The 20,817-nt window shown below is 51.7% G+C and overlaps 1 protein-coding gene across 1 annotated transcript in view; it reads left to right on the top strand.

The window, feature by feature from the left end:
- LOC147699073 (sodium/potassium-transporting ATPase subunit alpha-1-like) overlaps positions 1 to 20,817 on the top strand; it is a 244,865-nt gene that overhangs the window by 98,830 nt on the left and 125,218 nt on the right. Inside the window, exon 2 of the mRNA XM_086935650.1 lies at positions 20,420 to 20,536. Within this exon, the coding sequence (XP_086791776.1) occupies positions 20,420 to 20,536 (117 nt within the window). The remainder of the gene's footprint in view (positions 1 to 20,419; positions 20,537 to 20,817) is intronic.

The raw sequence follows: 20,817 nt of genomic DNA on the forward strand, positions 1-20,817 counted from the left end.
GTGCCTGGGGTCTACCAGCGGTGAATGGTGCAGGGGGTGATCAGTGTAGGTGGCAGTGGGCACTGCGGTGCCTGGGTTTACCAGCGGTGAATGCTGCAGGGGTGATCAGTGTAGGTGGCAGTGGGCACTGCGGTGCCTGGGGTCTACCAGCGGTGAATGGTGCAGGGGGTGATCAGTGTAGGTGGCAGTGGGCACTGCGGTGCCTGGGGTCTACCAGCGGTGAATGGTGCAGGGGGTGATCAGTGTAGGTGGCAGTGGGCCCTGCGGTGCCTGGGGTCTACCAGCGGTGAATGGTGCAGGGGGTGATCAGTGTAGGCGGCAGTGGGCACTGCGGTGCCTGGGTCTACCAGCGGTGAATGCTGCAGGGGTGATCAGTGTAGGTGGCAGTGGGCACTGCGGTGCCTGGGGTCTACCAGCGGTGAATGGTGCAGGGGGTGATCAGTGTAGGTGGCAGTGGGCACTGCGGTGCCTGGGGTCTACCAGCGGTGAATGGTGCAGGGGGTGATCAGTGTAGGCGGCAGTGGGCACTGCGGTGCCTGGGGTCTACCAGCGGTGAATGGTGCAGGGGGTGATCAGTGTAGGCGGCAGTGGGCACTGCGGTGCCTGGGTCTACCAGCGGTGAATGCTACAGGGGTGATCAAGGTAGGTGGCAGTGGGCACTCCGGTGCCTGGGGTCTACCAGCGGTGAATGGTGCAGGGGTGATCAGTGTGGGTGGCAGTGGGCACTGCGGTGCCTGGGGTCTACCAGCGGTGAATGGTGCAGGGGGTGATCAGTGTAGGCGGCAGTGGGCACTGCGGTGCCTGGGGTCTACCAGCGGTGAATGGTGCAGGGGGTGATCAGTGTAGGAGGCAGTGGGCACTGCGGTGCCTGGGGTCTACCAGCGGTGAATGGTGCAGGGGGTGATCAGTGTAGGCGGCAGTGGGCACTGCGGTGCCTGGGGTCTACCAGCGGTGAATGGTGCAGGGGGTGATCAGTGTAGGCGGCAGTGGGCACTGCGGTGCCTGGGGTCTACCAGCGGTGAATGGTGCAGGGGGTGATCAGTGTAGGCGGCAGTGGGCACTGCGGTGCCTGGGTTTACCTGCAGTGAATGGTGCAGGGGGTGATCAGTGTAGGCGGCAGTGGGCACTGCGGTGCCTGGGGTCTACCAGCGGTGAATGGTGCAGGGGGTGATCAGTGTCGGCGGCAGTGGGCACTGCGGTGCCTGGGGTCTACCAGCGGTGAATGGTGCAGGGGTGATCAGTGTAGGCGGCAGTGGGCCCTGCGGTGCCTGGGTCTACCAGCCGTGAATGCTGCAGGGGTGATCAAGGTAGGTGGCAGTGGGCACTCCGGTGCCTGGGGTCTACCAGCGGTGAATGGTGCAGGGGGTGATCAGTGTAGGCGGCAGTGGGCACTGCGGTGCCTGGGGTCTACCAGCGGTGAATGGTGCAGAGGGTGATCAGTGTAGGCGGCAGTGGGCCCTGCGGTGCCTGGGTCTACCAGCGGTGAATGCTGCAGGGGTGATCAAGGTAGGTGGCAGTGGGCACTCCGGTGCCTGGGGTCTACCAGCGGTGAATGGTGCAGGGGGTGATCAGTGTAGGCGGCAGTGGGCACTGCCGTGCCTGGGGTCTACAAACGGTGAATGGTGCAGGGGTGATCAGTGTAGGCGGCACGGTGAATGGTGCGATCAGTGTAGGTGGCAGTGGGCACTGCGGTGCCTGGGGTCTACCAGCGGTGAATGGTGCAGGGGGTGATCAGTGTAGGCGGCAGTGGGCACTGCGGTGCCTGGGTCTACCAACGGTGAATGGTGCAGGGGTGATCAGTGTAGGCGGCAGTGGGCACTGCGGTGCCTGGGGTCTACCAGCGATGAATGGTGCAGAGGGTGATCAGTGTAGGCGGCAGTGGGCACTGCGGTGCCTGGGGTCTACCAGCGGTGAATGGTGCAGGGGGTGATCAGTGTAGGCGGCAGTGGGCACTGCGGTGCCTGGGTCTACCAGCGGTGAATGGTGCAGGGGGTGATCAGTGTAGGCGGCAGTGGGCACTGCGGTGCCAGGGGTCTACCAGCGGTGAATGGTGCAGGGGTGATCAGTGTAGGCGGCAGTGGGCACTGCGGTGCCTGGGGTCTACCAGCGGTGAATGGTGCAGGGGTGATCAGTGTAGGTGGCAGTGGGCACTGCGGTGCCTGGGGTCTACCAGCGGTGAATGGTGCAGGGGTGATCAGTGTAGGTGGCAGTGGGCACTGCGGTGCCTGGGCCTAGTAGCGTGAATGGTGCAGGGGTGATCAGTGTAGGCGGCAGTGGGCACTGCGGTGCCTGGGGTCTACCAGCGGTGAATGGTGCAGGGGGTGATCAGTGTAGGTGGCAGTGGGCACTGCGGTGCCTGGGGTCTACCAGCGGTGAATGGTGCAGGGGGTGATCAGTGTAGGCGGCAGTGGGCACTGCGGTGCCTGGGGTCTACCAGCGGTGAATGGTGCAGGGGGTGATCAGTGTAGGCGGCAGTGGGCATTGCGGTGCCTGGGGTCTACCAGCGGTGAATGGTGCAGGGGGTGATCAGTGTAGGCGGCAGTGGGCACTGCGGTGCCTGGGTTTACCTGCAGTGAATGGTGCAGGGGGTGATCAGTGTAGGCGGCAGTGGGCACTGCGGTGCCTGGGGTCTACCAGCGGTGAATGGTGCAGGGGGTGATCAGTGTAGGCGGCAGTGGGCACTGCGGTGCCTGGGGTCTACCAGCGGTGAATGGTGCAGGGGTGATCAGTGTAGGCGGCAGTGGGCCCTGCGGTGCCTGGGTCTACCAGCGGTGAATGCTGCAGGGGTGATCAAGGTAGGTGGCAGTGGGCACTCCGGTGCCTGGGGTCTACCAGCGGTGAATGGTGCAGGGGGTGATCAGTGTAGGCGGCAGTGGGCACTGCGGTGCCTGGGGTCTACCAGCGGTGAATGGTGCAGGGGTGATCAGTGTAGGCGGCAGTGGGCCCTGCGGTGCCTGGGGTCTACCAGCGGTGAATGGTGCAGGGGGTGATCAGTGTAGGCGGCAGTGGGCACTGCGGTGCCTGGGTCTACCAGCGGTGAATGGTGCAGGGGGTGATCAGTGTAGGCGGCAGTGGGCACTGCGGTGCCTGGGGTCTACCAGCGGTGAATGGTGCAGGGGTGATCAGTGTAGGCGGCAGTGGGCACTGCGGTGCCTGGGGTCTACCAGCGGTGAATGGTGCAGGGGTGATCAGTGTAGGTGGCAGTGGGCACTGCGGTGCCTGGGGTCTACCAGCGGTGAATGGTGCAGGGGTGATCAGTGTAGGTGGCAGTGGGCACTGCGGTGCCTGGGCCTAGTAGCGTGAATGGTGCAGGGGTGATCAGTGTAGGTGGCAGTGGGCACTGCGGTGCCTGGGGTCTACCAGCGGTGAATGGTGCAGGGGTGATCAGTGTAGGTGGCAGTGGGCACTGCGGTGCCTGGGCCTAGTAGCGTGAATGGTGCAGGGGTGATCAGTGTAGGTGGCAGTGGGCACTGCGGTGCCTGGGGTCTACCAGCGGTGAATGGTGCAGGGGTGATCAGTGTAGATGGCAGTGGGCACTGCGGTGCCTGGGGTCTACCAGCGGTGAATGGTGCAGGGGTGATCAGTGTAGGTGGCAGTGGGCACTGCGGTGCCTGGGGTCTACCAGCGGTGAATGGTGCAGGGGTGATCAGTGTAGGTGGCAGTGGGCACTGCGGTGCCTGGGGTCTACCAGCGGTGAATGGTGCAGGGGTGATCAGTGTTGGCGGCAGTGGGCACTGCTGTGCCTGGGGTCTACCAGCGGTGAATGGTGCAGGGGTGATCAGTGTAGGTGGCAGTGGGCACTGCGGTGCCTGGGCCTAGTAGCGTGAATGGTGCAGGGGTGATCAGTGTAGGCGGCAGTGGGCACTGCGGTGCCTGGGGTCTACCAGCGGTGAATGGTGCAGGGGTGATCAGTGTAGGTGGCAGTGGGCACTGCGGTGCCTGGAGTCTACCAGCGGTGAATGGTGCAAGGGGTGATCAGTGTAGGTGGCAGTGGGCACTGCGGTGCCTGGGCCTAGTAGCGTGAATGGTGCAGGGGTGATCAGTGTAGGCGGCAGTGGGCACTGTTGTGCCTGGGTCTACCAGCGGTGAATGGTGCAGGGGGTGATCAGTGTAGGTGGCAGTGGGCACTGTTGTGCCTGGGTCTACCAGCGGTGAATGGTGCAGGGGGTGATCAGTGTAGGTGGCAGTGGGCACTGTTGTGCCTGGGTCTACCAGCGGTGAATGGTGCAGAGGGTGATCAGTGTAGGTGGCAGTGGGCACTGCGGTGCCTGGGGTCTACCAGCGGTGAATGGTGCAGGGGGTGATCTGTGTAGGTGGCAGTGGGCCCTGCGGTGCCTGGGGCCTACCAGGGGTGAATGGTGCAGGGGTGATCTGTGTAGGTGGCAGTGGGCCCTGCGGTGCCTGGGGCCTACCAGCGGTGAATGGTGCAGGGGTGATCAGTGTAGGTGGCAGTGGGCACTGCGGTGCCTGGGTTTACCTGCAGTGAATGGTGCAGGGGTGATCAGTGTAGGTGGCAGTGGGCACTGCGGTGCCTGGGGTCTACCAGCGGTGAATGGTGCAGGGGTGATCAGTGTAGGTGGCAGTGGGCACTGCGGTGCCTGGGTTTACCTGCAGTGAATGGTGCAGGGGGTGATCAGTGTAGGCGGCAGTGGGCACTGCGGTGCCTGGGTCTACCAGCGGTGAATGGTGCAGGGGGTGATCAGTGTAGGTGGCAGTGGGCACTGCGGTGCCTGGGTTTACCTGCCGTGAGTGATTGTGGTGAGTGGCCGCACCTCATGAGCAGGAGCAAGAAGGGAAACATCCTGAAGTCGGGTCTGTGTGTGGGGTGAAGGGGTCTGTGTGTGGGGTGAAGTGGTCTGTGAGTGGGTTCATCTTTTGTCGCTGCTTTGGAGCTTAGGCAGATGCTGCCTCTGACCCGCTGTGACCCCAGAAGATCACTTAGTGCTACAACGACACACTCAGCAGAAAGCGAGATGACACTTCCTGTGCTCCTCTGCAGGAACAGTACAGCTCGCTCTGCTTGGCTGTTCCGGTACTGAGCGATCACTGTACCGTCGTAGAGGTCACGCTGTCCTTGGACGGCCAACCACCAGCGCAGTCAAAACCGGCATCTTTTCCTCCACTGAGGACAGGGTGCAGCGTCCTCTGCAGTCACTGCAGGTCTCAGGGAGAGGAGGGTATGAAGGATGCCGTCACTGAGAGGTTTCAGGAAGAGGAGGGTTTGAAGGATGCAGTCACTGAGAGGTCTCAGGAAGAGGAGGGTTGGAGGATGCAGTCACTGCAGGTCTGAGGGAGAGGAGGGTTTGAAGGATGCAGTCACTGGCAGGTCTCTGGAAGAGGAGGGTTTGAAGGATGCAGTCACTGACAGGTCTGAGGGAGAGGATGGTTTGAAGGATGCAGTCACTGACAGGTCTCTGGAAGGGGAGGGTTTGAAGGATGCAGTCACTGACAGGTCTCAGGGAGAGGAGGGTTTGAAGGATGCAGTCACTGACAGGTCTGAGGGAGAGGATGGTTTGAAGGATGCAGTCACTGACAGGTCTCTGGAAGGGGAGGGTTTGAAGGATGCAGTCACTGACAGGTCTCAGGGAGAGGAGGGTTTGAAGGATGCAGTCACTAACAGGTCTCAGGGAGAGGATGGTTTGAAGGATGCAGTCACTGGCAGGTCTCTGGAAGAGGAGGGTTTGAAGGATGCAGTCACTGCCAGGTCTCAAGAAGAGGAGGGTTTGGAGGATGCAGTCACTGACAGGTCTCAGGGAGAGGATGGTGTGAAGGATGCAGTCACTGACAGGTCTCAGGGAGAGGAGGGTTTGAAGAATGCAGTCACTGACAGGTCTCAGGGAGAGGAGGGTTTGAAGAATGCAGTCACTGACAGGTCTCAGGGAGAGGATGGTGTGAAGGATGCAGTCACTGGCAGGTCTCTGGAAGAGGAGGGTTTGAAGGATGCAGTCACTGACAGGTCTGAGGGAGAGGATGTTTTGAAGGATGCAGTCACTGACAGGTCTCAGGGAGAGGATGGTGTGAAGGATGCAGTCACTGGCAGGTCTCTGGAAGAGGAGGGTTTGAAGGATGCAGTCACTGACAGGTCTGAGGGAAAGGATGTTTTGAAGGGTGCAGTCACTGACAGGTCTGAGGGAGAGGAGGGTTTGAAAGATGCAGTCACTGACAGGTCTCAGGGAGAGGATGGTTTGAAGGATGCAGTCACTGGCAGGTCTCTGGAAGAGGAGGGATTGGAGGATGCAGTCGCTGACAGGTCTGAGGGAGAGGATGTTTTGAAGGATGCAGTCACTGACAGGTCTCGGGGAGAGGAGGGATGGAGGATGCAGTCACTGACAGGTCTCAGGAAGAGGAGGGTTTGAAGGATGCAGACACTGCCAGGTCTCAGGAAGAGGAGGGTTTGAAGGATGCAGTCACTGACAGGTCTCTGGAAGAGGAGGGTTGGAGGATGCAGTCACTGCCAGGTCTCTGGAAGAGGAGGGTTTGAAGGATGCAGTCACTGACAGGTCTGATGGAGAGGAGGGTTTGAAGGATGCAGTCAGTGCCAGGTCTCAGGGAGAGGAGGGTTGGAAGGATGTAGTCACTGACAGGTCTCAGGAAGAGGAGGGTTTGAAGGATGCAGTCACTGACAGGTCTGAGGGAGAGGATGGTTTGAAGGATGTGGTCACTGACAGGTCTGAGGGAGAGGATGGTGTGAAGGATGCAGTCACTGGCAGGTCTCCGGAAGAGGAGGGTTTTAAGGATGCAGTCACTGACAAGTCTGAGGGAGAGGATGTTTTGAAGGATGCAGTCACTGACAGGTCTCAGGGAGAGGATGGTTTGAAGGATGCAGTCACTGCCAGGTCTCAGGGAGAGGAGGGTTGGAGGAGGCAGTCACTGACAGGTCTGAGGGAGAGGATGCTTTGAAGGATGCAGTCACTGACAGGTCTGAGGGAGAGGAGGGTTTGAAAGATGCAGTCACTGACAGGTCTCAGGGAGAGGATGGTTTGAAGGATGCAGTCACTGACAGGTCTCTAGAAGAGGAGGGTTTGAAGGATGCAGTCACTGACAGGTCTCTGAAGAGGAGGGTTGGAGGATGCAGTCACTGACAGGTCTCAGGGAGAGGAGGGTTTTAGGGATGCAGTCACTGACAGGTCTGAGGGAGAGGATGGTTTGAAGGATGCAGTCACTGCCAGGTCTCAGGAAGAGGAGGGTTTGAAGGATGCAGTCACTGACAGGTCTCAGGGAGAGGAGTGTTTGAAGGATGCAGTCACTGACAGGTCTCAGGAAGAGGAGGGTTTGAAGGATGCAGTCACTGACAGGTCTCAGGGAGAGGAGGGTTGGAGGATGCAGTCACTGCCAGGTCTCAGGGAGAGGAGGGTTTGAAGGATGCAGTCACTGACAGGTCTCAGGGAGAGGATGGTTTGAAGGATGCAGTCACTGCCAGGTCTCAGGAAGAGGAGGGTTTGAAGGATGCAGTCACTGACAGGTCTCAGGGAGAGGAGTGTTTGAAGGATGCAGTCACTGAGAGGTCTCAGGAAGAGGAGGGTTTGAAGGATGCAGTCACTGACAGGTTTCAGGAAGAGGAGGGTTTGAAGGATGCAGTCACTGACAGGTTTCAGGAAGAGGAGGGTTTGAAGGATGCAGTCACTGCCAGGTCTCAGGAAGAGGGGGGTTTGAAGGATGCAGTCACTGACAGGCCTCAGCAAGAGGAGGGTTTGAATGATGCAGTCACTGCCAGGTCTCAGGAAGAGGGGGGTTTGAAGGATGCAGTCACTGAGAGGTCTCAGGAAGAGGAGGGTTTGAATGGTGCAGTCACCGACAGGTCTCAGGAAGAGGAGGGTTTGAAGGATGCAGTCACTGACAGGTCCCAGGAAGAGGAGGGTTTGAATGATGCAGTCACTGCCAGGTCTCAGGAAGAGGGGGGTTTGAAGGATGCAGTCACTGAGAGGTCTCGGGAAGAGGAGGGTTTGAATGATGCAGTCACTGACAGGTCTCAGGCAGAGGAGGGTTTGAATGATGCAGTCACTGCCAGGTCTCAGGAAGAGGAAGGTTTGAATGATGCAGTCACTGACAGGTCTTAGGCAGAGGAGGGTATGAGGGATGCAGTCACTTCCAGGTCTCAGGAAGAGGAGGGTTTGAAGGATGCAGTCACTGCAGGTCTCTGGAAGAGGAGGGTTTGAAGGATGCAGTCACTGCAGGTCTCTGGAAGAGGAGGGTTTGAAGGATGCAGTCACTGCAGGTCTCAGGCAGAGGAGGGTTTGAAGGATGCAGTCACTGCAGGTCTCTGGAAGAGGAGGGTTTGAAGGATGCAGTCACTGACAGGTCTCAGGAAGAGATGGGTTTGGCGGATGCAGTCACTGACAGGTCTGAGGGAGAGGAGTGTTTGAAGGATGCAGTCACTGACAGGTATCAGGGAGGGTTGGAGGATGCAGTCACTGAGAGGTCTCAGGAAGAGGAGGGTTTGAATGATGCAGTCACCGACAGGTCTCAGGAAGAGGAGGGTTTGAAGGATGCAGTCACTGACAGGTCTGAGGGAGAGGATGGTTTGAAGGATGCAGTCACTGACAGGTCTCTGGAAGGGGAGGGTTTGAAGGATGCAGTCACTGACAGGTCTCAGGGAGAGGAGGGTTTGAAGGATGCAGTCACTGCCAGGTCTCAGGGAGAGGAGGGTTTGAAGGATGCAGTCACTGACAGGTCTTAGGAAGAGGAGGGTTTGAAGGATGCAGTCACTGCCAGGTCTGAGGGAGAGGATGGTTTGAAGGATGCAGTCACTGACAGGTCTCAGGGAGAGGAGGGTTTGAAGGATGCAGTCACTGCCAGGTCTCAGGAAGAGGAGGGTTTGAAGGATGCAGTCACTGCCAGGTCTCAGGAAGAGGGGGGTTTGAAGGATGCAGTCACTGACAGTTCTCAGGAAGAGGAGGGTTTGAAGGATGCAGTCACTGAGAGGTCTCAGGAAGAGGATGGTTTGAAGGATGCAGTCACTGACAGGTCTCAGGAAGAGGAGGGTTGGAAGGATACAGTCACTGCCAGGTCTCAGGGAGGGGATGGTTTGAAGGATGCAGTCACTGCCAGGTCTCAGGAAGAGGAGGGTTTGAAGGATGCAGTCACTGCCAGGTCTCAGGAAGAGGGGGGTTTGAAGGATGCAGTCATTGACAGTTCTCAGGAAGAGGAGGGTTTGAAGGATGCAGTCACTGAGAGGTCTCAGGAAGAGGAGGGTTTGAAGGATGCAGTCACTGACAGGTCTCAGGAAGAGGAGGGTTTGAAGGATGCAGTCACTGACAGGTCTGAGGGGGAGGAGTGTTTGAAGGATGCATTTAGCATCAAAGGTTTTTTTCTTCTACCACATGATAAAACCTGAGGTGTTTTCCTTCGGCCGCGTGGTGGTTCCTGACGTCCTATGAGGTCATCTGAGGGGTTTCCCCTCTCTTTCATGAGAGCCCCAGAGGCTTTGTTCCTTCACTTTCACAAGAGCATTAACGGGTTTTTCTTAAAATAAGAGCTCCAGTGGGGGTTTCCTTCTCGTTCATGGAAGCCCCGGAGAGTTTTTCTTTTACATGAGCGCGCCTGTGTATTTTCTCTCTCCTGCCCAATGTTTTGAGTTGCACTTTCAGTCTTTCTTTGTCCATATTCAATAACATCAGCAGCTTGGCTTTGTAAAGTGCATACACTCTCTCTTCGCCATTGGCCAGTCATACTATGAATAAATCCGCATTGCATATTGTGCCAGTTTTGATTTTGTCACTTTAGACTGTCTCGCCCCTTCTTCCAGCTGGAAACCTTTGAGCCAGCTTCAGTGGCCATATTGTTTTTCAATAAATCTTGCACTCAGGAATCGACAATTGTTTTTTCAAATTTCCCTTCAGTGGACTTATGGGCGGTGAGATCTGGGGTCACAGAGGTATAGGGGGCTCAAATCATATTTGTGACCCGAGTCCCATTGCCAACACAGGAGAGACCTCCGGTATTTTTCTTTGTAAATGAAGGTCTGTCCTACACCATTTTGATAGGTGGCTTGAGTCCTCCCTGGCTTGTCCAGCACAGCCAGAGTCGCTGACCCAGCACTGACGGCTGTGCGCTTTAAAGTGTGAGCTCATTTGTATTACAGTATGCAGAGCCACTTTTCTAGATTGCGCTGGGCGCACCTTTCAAAAGGTGTGCTCAGCGGTAACCAGGAAAAGGCCCCGCATTATTGTGAATGTGCTACCCCAGGGCAACTGCAAACTCGTATATATAACAGAGGAGAGAGTTAGGGAAATTACACAGACTATGTGAGGTGGGAACTCCTGGTCCCCGGGGTTAAATGTAACAACAATTGAGGAGTACCCCCTGAGGGAAAAAACAGAGAACAATCTCTGATTCTAGAGCTGAAAGCTCAGGTCAGCACAGTGTGCCCCAACCCGTTACCGGACAATGCATGTCCTTAAAGAAGACCCCTCACTCACCAACCTGGTTGGTGACATGCTTCATCATCGGGGTCCCACCCCATAGGCTGAGTGCCCACAGGGTGTGCTACGACACCTGACTACAGTGGAGCGGGTTTCTTTTTTTCTTTTATATGTGCATAAAATTACAGTGACAAGTGTGTTAAAAAAGGGGCCAAAACTACTCACTACAAGACTTTATTCTTGAGTGCTTGAAGCCCTATAAAACCAGTGTGGCACCCGTGCCTAATTAGGAAGGCTTTGGTGTCTCAAAAAGTGTAATGCGTTAAAAATAGCGAAGTGTGCTATGTGAAACTCGCCCTGCCCTGGGAACCGCGCTTTTAGGTGAAAAATGGAGCGGCTGCTTTGAAGCTGCTCGGTGTTTCACAGCGTGGGCGGCAACCTCTCTATACCTTCAAAGGGGATTAGGGCTCTCCTTGCAGAAGGGTGCAGTGAATGACTGCACCCGCCTGCAGGGGATGTCTGGGGGTTCATGGCACCCCCATCCCCCTCCAGATACTGACATCAGGGGCCGCACTGACAGTGTGCAACTGTTAGCTGGTGAACTGTCAGTGCGCTCCCTGGCAGCTTCTTTGCCTCTGCGCCCGCGTCTATGATAGGGCACGCGCAGAGGAAAAGGGATTTCCTCATGTGCATGGGCCTCTGTGCAAATGAAGGAACGCCCCCTGATGATAGCGCTGGCTACAGTATTACAGAAGGAGACGCACACGAGTCCTTAGCCCCTTCTGTAATACCAAAGTGCCCCTGGGGCGTGCTAAGCGGGTGCAACCCCCAGACACAGTTCTTTTTCCAGGTGTCTGCCATCACTCTGAGAAGTAAGGAAGGAAGGCTTGGGTCTTAAGCTAACTGGATTAGACCACTAATAATTATATACAGCTTACTACCACTATTCATTCTCCTGCCTGTATGCACAGCTCTGGGCATCCCATGAAAAACATTAACAGCACTGCAGCAGCGGCAGAGACAGGCTTTGTTCCTGTTAATCACAAATACACCAAGACGCCAGTGAAAATAGAGTTTCGACTGAATTGATGCACCAACCTGCACAACTGAAAATAGTCATTTATGCAGGCCCCACCGCCACCTTCAGTGCCAGAAATTTTCGAATAAGTAGGAACATTTCCACAACATAAGAACACACCACATCCAAGTCCTGACTAAAACCCCTGACTGCTGACAATGTTGGAAACGCGTTGACAACAGCGTCTGGGAAAAGCCAACCCTATTGGCTTAGGAGAAGGCTTCATTCATTTCAATCTTTATTCGGTTTAAAAAACCTTGTAAGATACAATACATAAAAAAAAAAATCACGATACATCATTATAATACATTGTAAATAGCAGCAGTGGGTAAAAATTTATCATCACATCTTGTTTGTGCAAAATACGCAAAAGTCATCCACTAGTTCCTGGTCGGTCCCCTTTCTATATGGAAGGCTTCATTCATTACCTCCATAGGCCACTATCAACCAAATTCATGGGATACCCAGAGCTGTGCATATAGGCAGGAGTATGAATAGTGGTAGTAAGCTGTAACGTGCTACTCCGCCTTGATGCTGTTTTTGATTTATGAACTGGTGCTTTATTTACCTCTTTGTGTTTCTGTAATTGTCCTTTTGATTATACACAACTTATCACTGCATTATACACATTTACAAATACTGTTTCTTATTTGTTAATTGTTTTTGTATTTCCTATGTTGAAAAATGTCATCAGTTTGTGTTGTCCTTACTGTTTGACATGAAATGAATGTTGTTGCATTCACAGAATAACCCAGAAAATGTGTGAAATAGATCACAAGAGCCTATGAATGTATTCCTTTGGCTCTTCGCTTGATTAAACTTTAAACAGTCGCCACAGGATACTCTCAAGTATATAATCACTCTGAGCAAAGCACACACCTGGTATTTATTCCTGGGGTGGCCATTACTCCTTGTGCAATATTCACATTTTGGGGTACTCCTCCAATCAGATCAAGCATGCCCCCTGCATGATCAATGTGTGCCCTGGGTTTTCCAAAAAGATTTCCCTGGATGATTTCAGGGAGTTTTTGTTTATTGGTCTCAGGAAGGTCAAATCACAGCTGCACAGATGCAGTAGCTGGAGCTGTAAATGTTCTAATAGGGCACAGAAGGATAATTTCAAAGGAAGGAATGAAGCTCCCCACCCACCAACCACTGAAACCTGACTACAGTGACAGTCCTGGGGTAAGGGGCAGGAAGCCAGGAGAGCCACCATTCCCAGCCACTGGTGCCCAGCTACAGTGTCACTCTGGGAGGAAGGTGCAGGAAGTTTCCCATGTCTAATCTCAGATCCGACTGTAGACCTGGGTGGCCTCACCGTGAGTTCTCCATTTTGATTCACCTTCTAGACAAAGGAACCCCAGACTAGCAGTCAGGCAGGACTCACAATCAGGCTTGTCACTCATTCTACATGAAATATTTCCACACATAGCCACACTCCTCCACCGTAGATGGGGCGAAATGCTTGGGTTAGTGAGACTAACCTACCTTTTACCAGGAGAGGGGAGTGGACATCTCTCCTCTGAAGAAGACCGGCAAAGAGGGCCTGTCTCTGCCTCTAGTGCTGCAGCACTGCCAGCCTCTATCAGACTAGTAGGAGGTCAGTAGTCATTCTCTCTACTAGGGATGCACTTTATTGGCCCCTCCTACCCCCAGGGAGGTAGCATGAAGGCTGCGCCCATTTCAACAAGAGTTCATCAATGGGAACACATTAGTTATATACTCACTGAACCACAAAAAAATATTTGTGACATTCAGAGGATTTAACAGCAGACTAATTTAGAGAAGGGATCTGTTCTCTCTAGAGAAGTGCAAGAGACAGTTTACTCCAAGCAGATAGGTGAAAGTTTTCAAGCAAATCTACTCAGAATTATCTCACCACATTGATAGGGTGTGAGATGAACAAGAACTGTATAAGGATACTTGGTCATCTAGGTCACGTTTGCCAGATTAACACTCCCCAGCCACTAGGAAAAGTGCATTTATCAGGCCTTTCATTACTTGGCTCCACTGAGGGTGCCCTAAGGCAGCTGCCTCTCCTCGCCTTATGGCTGGACAAGTGCTTTGCATGAGAAACAACGACGCTGCTCCGCTACCTTTGCTGTAAGATCCTGATCTCCCTTCTTTGAGTCCATATTAAGAAAATATTTGTTTCTCATCCTCCTGTAGAATCACTGAGCTGTAGGGTGGATCTTGCCCAGTTAGCTGTACAGCAGATTAAAGGCTTGTTTGTGATAGCTGGCCAGCTACGGTGTAGGGGGAACAGCAGAGTACTTAATCTGTACTCACAATAGGTCGACAGAGCTCTTTATACCACCCTCTGCTTCCTAAAAGCCTCCTGTTAGCTGCTGAGGCTTTTAGTTGACAAAGGGTGGTACAAGAGGTCAGCCATGACCTCATCAGGAGCCAAAGGCACTCTGCTGCCACTACCAACACTCCTGACATTCTAGTGAGTTGATGTGCATGTGATGCCTTCATCTAAACTACGGATATAACTGGCGTACCCAGAGCACTGACCTGCTTGTGTTCTTTCAGCTGGCCTCATTGCCCCTGAGAGGGTTATTTAAGGGCAGTGCCAAGGTTAGCGAGGGAATACGCGGACTAGTGGATGATTCACCTGGCAGCCTCTAATCGTCACCCTGCCTTGTGTGTTCACTGGATCAGAATTGCAAAGTCCCAGGAGTTGTACAGTCAATTTGCCAGAGTTCCCCAGGTGACAGAGCACTGGGAGCTGCCAAGTCCCAGGGCCCTTTGTCTTGGACTGGCTCCAGGAGGTCCATCACCAGGGCAGCCTTGGAAGGCAGCCAATGAGTCCTGGGGGAAATGCTGGCCCTCGCGGATTGCGTTGCAGGTTCCTAAAAGGTTGCAGATTGCTGTCCACAGTGTAAGGATGGTGTATGCAGAGCCACAAGAGTGACTATCTCTTACCTACAGAAGACCCACCGGCAGATAATAAACCCCTCTTTGGTAACGCCTTCTATGTTAGCAGGTGCAGCTCTATGGATTTATAATAAGTTTTCTATAGCGCCAGGAGACTCAGTTAGGAGTGAGAGATGCGCTATACAAGCAACACCTTTCATTTCATTTCATTTCATAGCATGCACTATGCTCAGGGGCATCTGAGCCTTTGCCTTAGAGCAAACCACAGGTTCACAAATAGTTCTTCCAGAGGAACAATTGTACAAGTAAGACACAGAAGACAAGGTAGAACAGTGAGAGACAAAGTTTACATGCCTGGCAGACGGATCTGTAATTCTAGCTTCTACTGGAAGCGGTGTAGAGCTGGTAGTGTTACCTAGCACATGCCTATCTAACACTGGGTATGAGTGGGGCCACTACTTTTGAGTTTGGGGGTTCATTGTTATCCTGGGAGTGTGGATAGCTAGAAACGTTTCGGCATCTCGCACATTAGGGGCCCGATTCACAGAACTAGCTTAAGACAAAATCGTAAACTTACTACCATTTTCGTATTCACAGAAGGCACTTACTCATTTTGGTATTCACAGAAGACACTTACTCATTTCGGTACTCACAGAAGTTAGGACTCCTAACTTTAGGGCTCCTAAATACCTTCTGTGAATACCGAAAGTCTTAAAATTAGGATTTTTCTCAATTTAGTAGTAGTAAAGTTAGGACTCCTAACTTTTGGACCCCTAAATGCCTTCTGTGAATTCCAAAAGTCTTAAATTTAGGATTTTTCTCAGTTTAGGAGTCCTAAAGTTAGGACTTATAACTTTACTACTACTAAACCGAGGAAAATCCTAATTTTAAGACTTTCGGTATTCACAGAAGGCATTTAGGAGTCCCAAAGTTAGGACTCCTAGCTTCTGTGAATACGGAAATGAGTAAGTGTCTTCTGTGAATACCGAAATGAGTAAGTGCCTTCTGTGAATACCAAAATGAGTAAGTGCCTTCTGTGAATACCAAAATGGTAGTAAGTTTAGGATTTTGTCTTAAGTTAGTTCTGTGAATCGAGCCCGAGGAGTGGATCTTCTGCAGGGCTTTGGGGAGTTCAGTTCTTATCCTGCTTCTCACAGAAGGATTGTGTTCTTGGTTTCTATGTTTAGCTAAAGACAGATCTACTAGTCTGTCAATTCTTTTTTAAAAAAGCAGAGTAAACAGAAGTAGAAAGAGAGCGGAGCTCGGGTCTGCCCCTTCAGTCATTGACTTTCACGTCCTCCAATGCTTCGCTGTTGCTTGCATGGGTTGTTCTTCAAGGACGGCATTTCAAAGATGGTCACATTATCTAATTTGCGTTCCCATTTGGATCTGGTGAAGGGGATCGAGTAGTCCTTTTGTTACAGTGCAGATGCAACAGGACATGTCGCTTCTCATGCACAGCCAGCGTGTGTTCTTTGGTGTACTTTGCTGACATACTGATGGTTTACTTGCTGATTTACGGCTTTCGTGTTGAGGCGGTGCTTGATGTATGGATGTCTTAGCTTGTCATAGAGTCACAGTGCTATTCACTAATTACCCTTGTGCTTTCATGTTTTGTTGTCACAATAACGTTCTTTGTAGATCTTATGATTTGTTTACATTATAAATGTAGGCACAAACATAGGCGTACTTAAAGATGCAGCCAAAATAAAAGGTCCTTTGTCAAGATTACCTAATATCCCTCTGATTTTACGCCTTTTGAATTCACCTTTCAACACAAACTTCATCCTCTGTATCTTTTTCGCAGCACTTGACTTTGAGGGTGCAGCTGAACCCTGACAATGCAGTCTGTTCAGCAATACTTAAAACTCAGATATTGCTGTAGCCCAAGATGTTGCTTCAGTGTGGGATTTGAGGGCAGCTGAAGCGACACACATAAAGCAGTCTTTTAATGTACACTGCCCGAGAGAGCCAAACCAAAAGGCTTTGCCAGTGCTTGTTTCTTTTTGTTTTACTATCTTGATGGCAGCTTCTAAAGTTGCTCACATGCACATTTTAGTATTCAATATAACCACAAACCCTGGATGTAACCGCGCAGTTGCATCTGGCCAAAAGTACATAAGCGAAGTTTGAAACAAAACAATCTGCAAGGAGCAGCCCCCAGTCCAGGGCTAAAGTCTGAATTGAACCCAGCGTTCAAAGTCTAACAAGATGTCAAAATGTAGGCGACGTATATTTGTTATTTTCCAAGGCTGAGCAATAGTTGTTGTGGTCCATTGGTACCAATGCTTGTTCAATCCTTTCACTGAATTGACCGGCATGTGCATGGATCTGAGCGAATTTGGCAATACAAAAGGAATTGCAAAGTTATCTGTTTTTTGCATTTAATTTGCAATAATTCAGATGTAAAAGCTCCTAACAGTGTTTTTCTTCTACTGCTTAATGAATGAACAAATAATGTGTTTGCTGTATTTCCCCTTGCAGTACTATTTTGGTAGTGTTCTTCCCCGGAATTGTTTTTTCAAAGGAAACAGAAAATTTGGTGTTCCTAGTTTTGTCCCCAATTTTTTTCAGAAACTTTTTTGGAGAACCCTCTCACACACTTTTACACACAATTACTGCAGGTGCACCAACCAACCTGTTCGACTAAAATCCAATATTGCTTTTACCACTATATAATGACATTGCATGCCGAATGGTTGCATGAATGATCATTGTGGAAGCTGACTGCCAGGCTGAGTTCAGACCCTGAGGCCCGTCAGCAGGTGGCAGAGAGGGGAGGCTTCTTGGAGTGACAGCGGGTGTACTCTGTCCGAGCAGTGAGCGGGATGCGAGGCTGGGTCATTATAAATCGGTATGTAACTGTTACCACGGATTTTTTAGCACGCAGTACCGTTACCACGGATCCATTACCACGCAGGATCCATTACCACGGATACCTTTACCACGCATTTTTTTACAACGCAGGTACTATTACAACGCATACCATTACATCGTAAGTTTAAAGGTAAGTATTGGGGTATTGGGTTTGGGTTTTGGGGTACAGGGGTATTTTTAGGTTTTAGGGCTGGGTTTGGGTTTTGGGGTACAGTGGTATTTTTAGGTTTTAGGGTTGGGTTTGGGTTTTGGGGTACAGGGGTATTTTTAGGTTTTAGGGCTGGGTTTGGGTTTTGGGGTACAGTGGTATTTTTAGGTTTTAGGGTTGGGTTTGGGTTTTGGGGTACAGGGGTATTTTTAGGTTTTAGGGCTGGGTTTGGGTTTTGGGGTACAGGGGTATTTTTAGGTTTTAGGGCTGGGTTTGGGTTTTGGGGTACAGGGGTATTTTTAGGTTTTAGGGCTGGGTTTGGGTTTTGGGGTACAGGGGTATTTTTAGGTTTTAGGGCTGAGTTTGGGTTTTGGGGTATATAGGTATTTTTAGGTTTTAGGGCTGAGTTTGGGTTTTGGGGTACAGGGGTATTTTTAGGTTTTAGGGTTGGGCTTGGGTTTTGGGGTACAGGGGTATTTTTAGGTTTTAGGGCTGGGTTTGGGTTTTGGGGTACAGGGGTATTTTTAGGTTTTAGGGCTGGGTTTGGGTTTTGGAGTACAGGGGTATTTTTAGGTTGTAGGGCTGGGTTTGGGTTTTGGGGTACAGGGGTATTTTTAGGTTTTAGGGTTGGGTTTGGGTTTTGGGGTACAGGGGTATTTTTAGGTTTTAGGGTTGGGTTTGGGTTTTGGGGTACAGGGGTATTTTTAGGTTTTAGGGCTGGGTTTGGGTTTTGGGGTACAGGGGTATTTTTAGGTTTTAGGGCTGAGTTTGGGTTTTGGGGTACAGGGGTATTTTTAGGTTTTAGGGCTGGGTTTGGGTTTTGGGGTACAGGCGTATTTTTAGGTTTTAGGGCTGAGTTTGGGTTTTGGGGTATAAGGGTATTTTTAGGTTTTAGGGCTGAGTTTGGGTTTTGGGGTACAGGGGTATTTTTAGGTTTTAGGGTTGGGTTTGGGTTTTGGGGTACAGGGGTATTTTTAGGTTTTAGGGCTGGGTTTGGGTTTTGGGGTACAGGGGTATTTTTAGGTTTTAGGGCTGAGTTTGGGTTTTGGGGTACAGGGGTATTTTTAGGTTTTAGGGCTGGGTTTGGGTTTTGGGGTACAGGGGTATTTTTAGGTTTTAGGGCTGAGTTTGGGTTTGGGGGTATAGGGGTATTTTTAGGTTTTAGGGCTGAGTTTGGGTTTTGGGGTACAGGGGTATTTTTAGGTTTTAGGGTTGGGTTTGGGTTTTGGGGTACAGGGGTATTTTTAGGTTTTAGGACTGGGTATGGGTTTTGGGGTACAGGGGTATTTTTAATATATATTTTAAAAAATTACAATTAAAAATAATTTCATTAATATAATTATTTAATGATTAAATAATGAATAATTAAACTAAATATTTTAACAATAATTATTTTAAATATAATAATGAATTATTAAATTAAATATTACAAAAATATTTTTTTTTAAAATATATATACTTACCTATACTTACGTTGTAATGGTATGCGTTGTAATAGTATGTGCGTTGTGGTGTATTGCGTTGTAAGGGTATCCGTTGTAACATGACCTGCGTTGTAAAAAATCCGTGGTAATGGTATGCGTGCTAAAAGTACGCGTGGTAACGTGGTACATCCTTATAAATCACAAGTATGGGAAACTGCTGGGTATGACCAGGCTGGTGTGCCCATGCCCGAAATTCCAAGGTGCAGAAGCACCAGCGCTGAGTTTAGAGGTCTGAAACACGCTTTAGGGGTGGGGTGCAAGAGCAGCAAAGCCTCTGGCCCCTCCTATGGCAAGGGGGGGGGGGGGCATTCTGTGACCCCCGTCTGTACACAAAGAGATGCTGCCATCTGATGCTGGCCGGCCCGTTACAACGGGATGAAAAAAACTGAACCCCAAGAACATACACTGTTTCTTCCAATCCCATGTTAACACCCCCCCCCCCCCCCCCCCCCCATCGCCCTCCTTCCCCACACACACATTTTCTTGACTCCCCCTCTCTGGTCGCCGCGGTTTTTCTCTTTCACCGCCCTAACCTAATTTATCTATTCTCTCCATGTATCCCCTTCCTTTATTTATCCTGCTCATTTCAAGGATAATTTATTTGTTGCATCTTTTGTAAACATGCCTCGCATATCTGTAATCACAGTTTTACGTAAAGCGCTTTCATTTCCACGGCTGCAGCGGCGCTATATAAAACGACTTCATTCATTTGCAGGAAGGCTCCGTGGTCGGTCGTGCGCCGTGAAGGCAACGGCCAGGCCAGATGCCTCGATGCGTCTGTATGCCGTCAGAGGCCGTGCATAGCGCGGTGTGAAGAACCGGGGAATTGATTTGCCCCATTGATTGTGAAGCAGTGGCGAAATTAGGCGGGAGACAGCGTAAATCACGCCATGTTGGGTTTATAAAATCTGCAGTCTCCCGCCTGACTCAGGGTTGTCGGCATGTCTGTCTCCGAGGCACACATGGATGCCAGGAGCCCTCTGCAGGCAGCATCCCTCCTGCGCCACACCACAGCTCCGTGTGACCTTGGCCGCCTCAAGGACGCTCCAGGGCCTCGGAGGATGCACGAGGCTCGGTGCCTAAAGAACACGGAGATGGTTCACCTCTCTCCATCCCTCCCCCGGCGGGGACAGGAGGGGTCGGACCGGGCCCTGGCCTCCCTCCTGGCCGCACACAGCCGCCGCCGCCCAGGGGGCGGACGGACCCATCCCAGGCAGACATTTTGTATTTCTTCGCACGGCCCAGTGAGCGCCGAGGCACCTGCAGCGGCGTCAGAGCCGCAGCACACAGGGGGCGAGAGCCGCTCTCTCCCACCTCGGGTGCAATCGGATCTCACTGGGAATCCTGCCTATTATTATGTCATGCAGTGAAGATTTTTTTTGCGCAGTAATTTAGTCCTGATTGCGCATTTGGCAGCATCTTTTACGCACCCATCTCTGGAAGCAGCGCGTGGTGGGATCTGGGATTTATATTTCATTTATAAACTAAAATACAAAAACAATGAAGGTGTAAAATTGTTCTGAATTTTTACGTTTCTTACCTTTTAATTTTACCCGCATATTCATTTTTGGTGTTTTTTGTTCGATTGCAGGCTGGACAAGACAACTATGAGCCGGCTGCCACGTCGGAGCCTGGCCCCACCACCAAGAAGGGGAAGAAGGCGGCGAAGGAGCGAGACATGGACGAGCTGAAGAAGGAAGTTTCAATGGTAAGGTGTTGTGCAGCGGGTAGCTGATGTCATCATGGTTGTGTGTTACACACAGGTGGTGCCTTGGAACACTCTCCAGCCCCAAGGTTCTCCTAAGATGGCCGCCACCTGCATGGATCCCTCCAAGGTTCTCCTAAGATGGCTGCCACCTCCATAGATCCCTCTAAGGTTCTCCTAAGATGGCCACCACTGCCATAGATCCCTCAAAGGTTCCCCTGAGATGGCTGCCACCACCTCCTCTGACCTCTCCAAGGTTCTCCTAAGATGGCCGCCACCACTTC

The sequence above is a fragment of the Lissotriton vulgaris genome, chromosome 8, assembly GCF_964263255.1.
Source record: "Lissotriton vulgaris chromosome 8, aLisVul1.2, whole genome shotgun sequence".
Lineage (NCBI taxonomy): Eukaryota > Metazoa > Chordata > Amphibia > Caudata > Salamandridae > Lissotriton > Lissotriton vulgaris.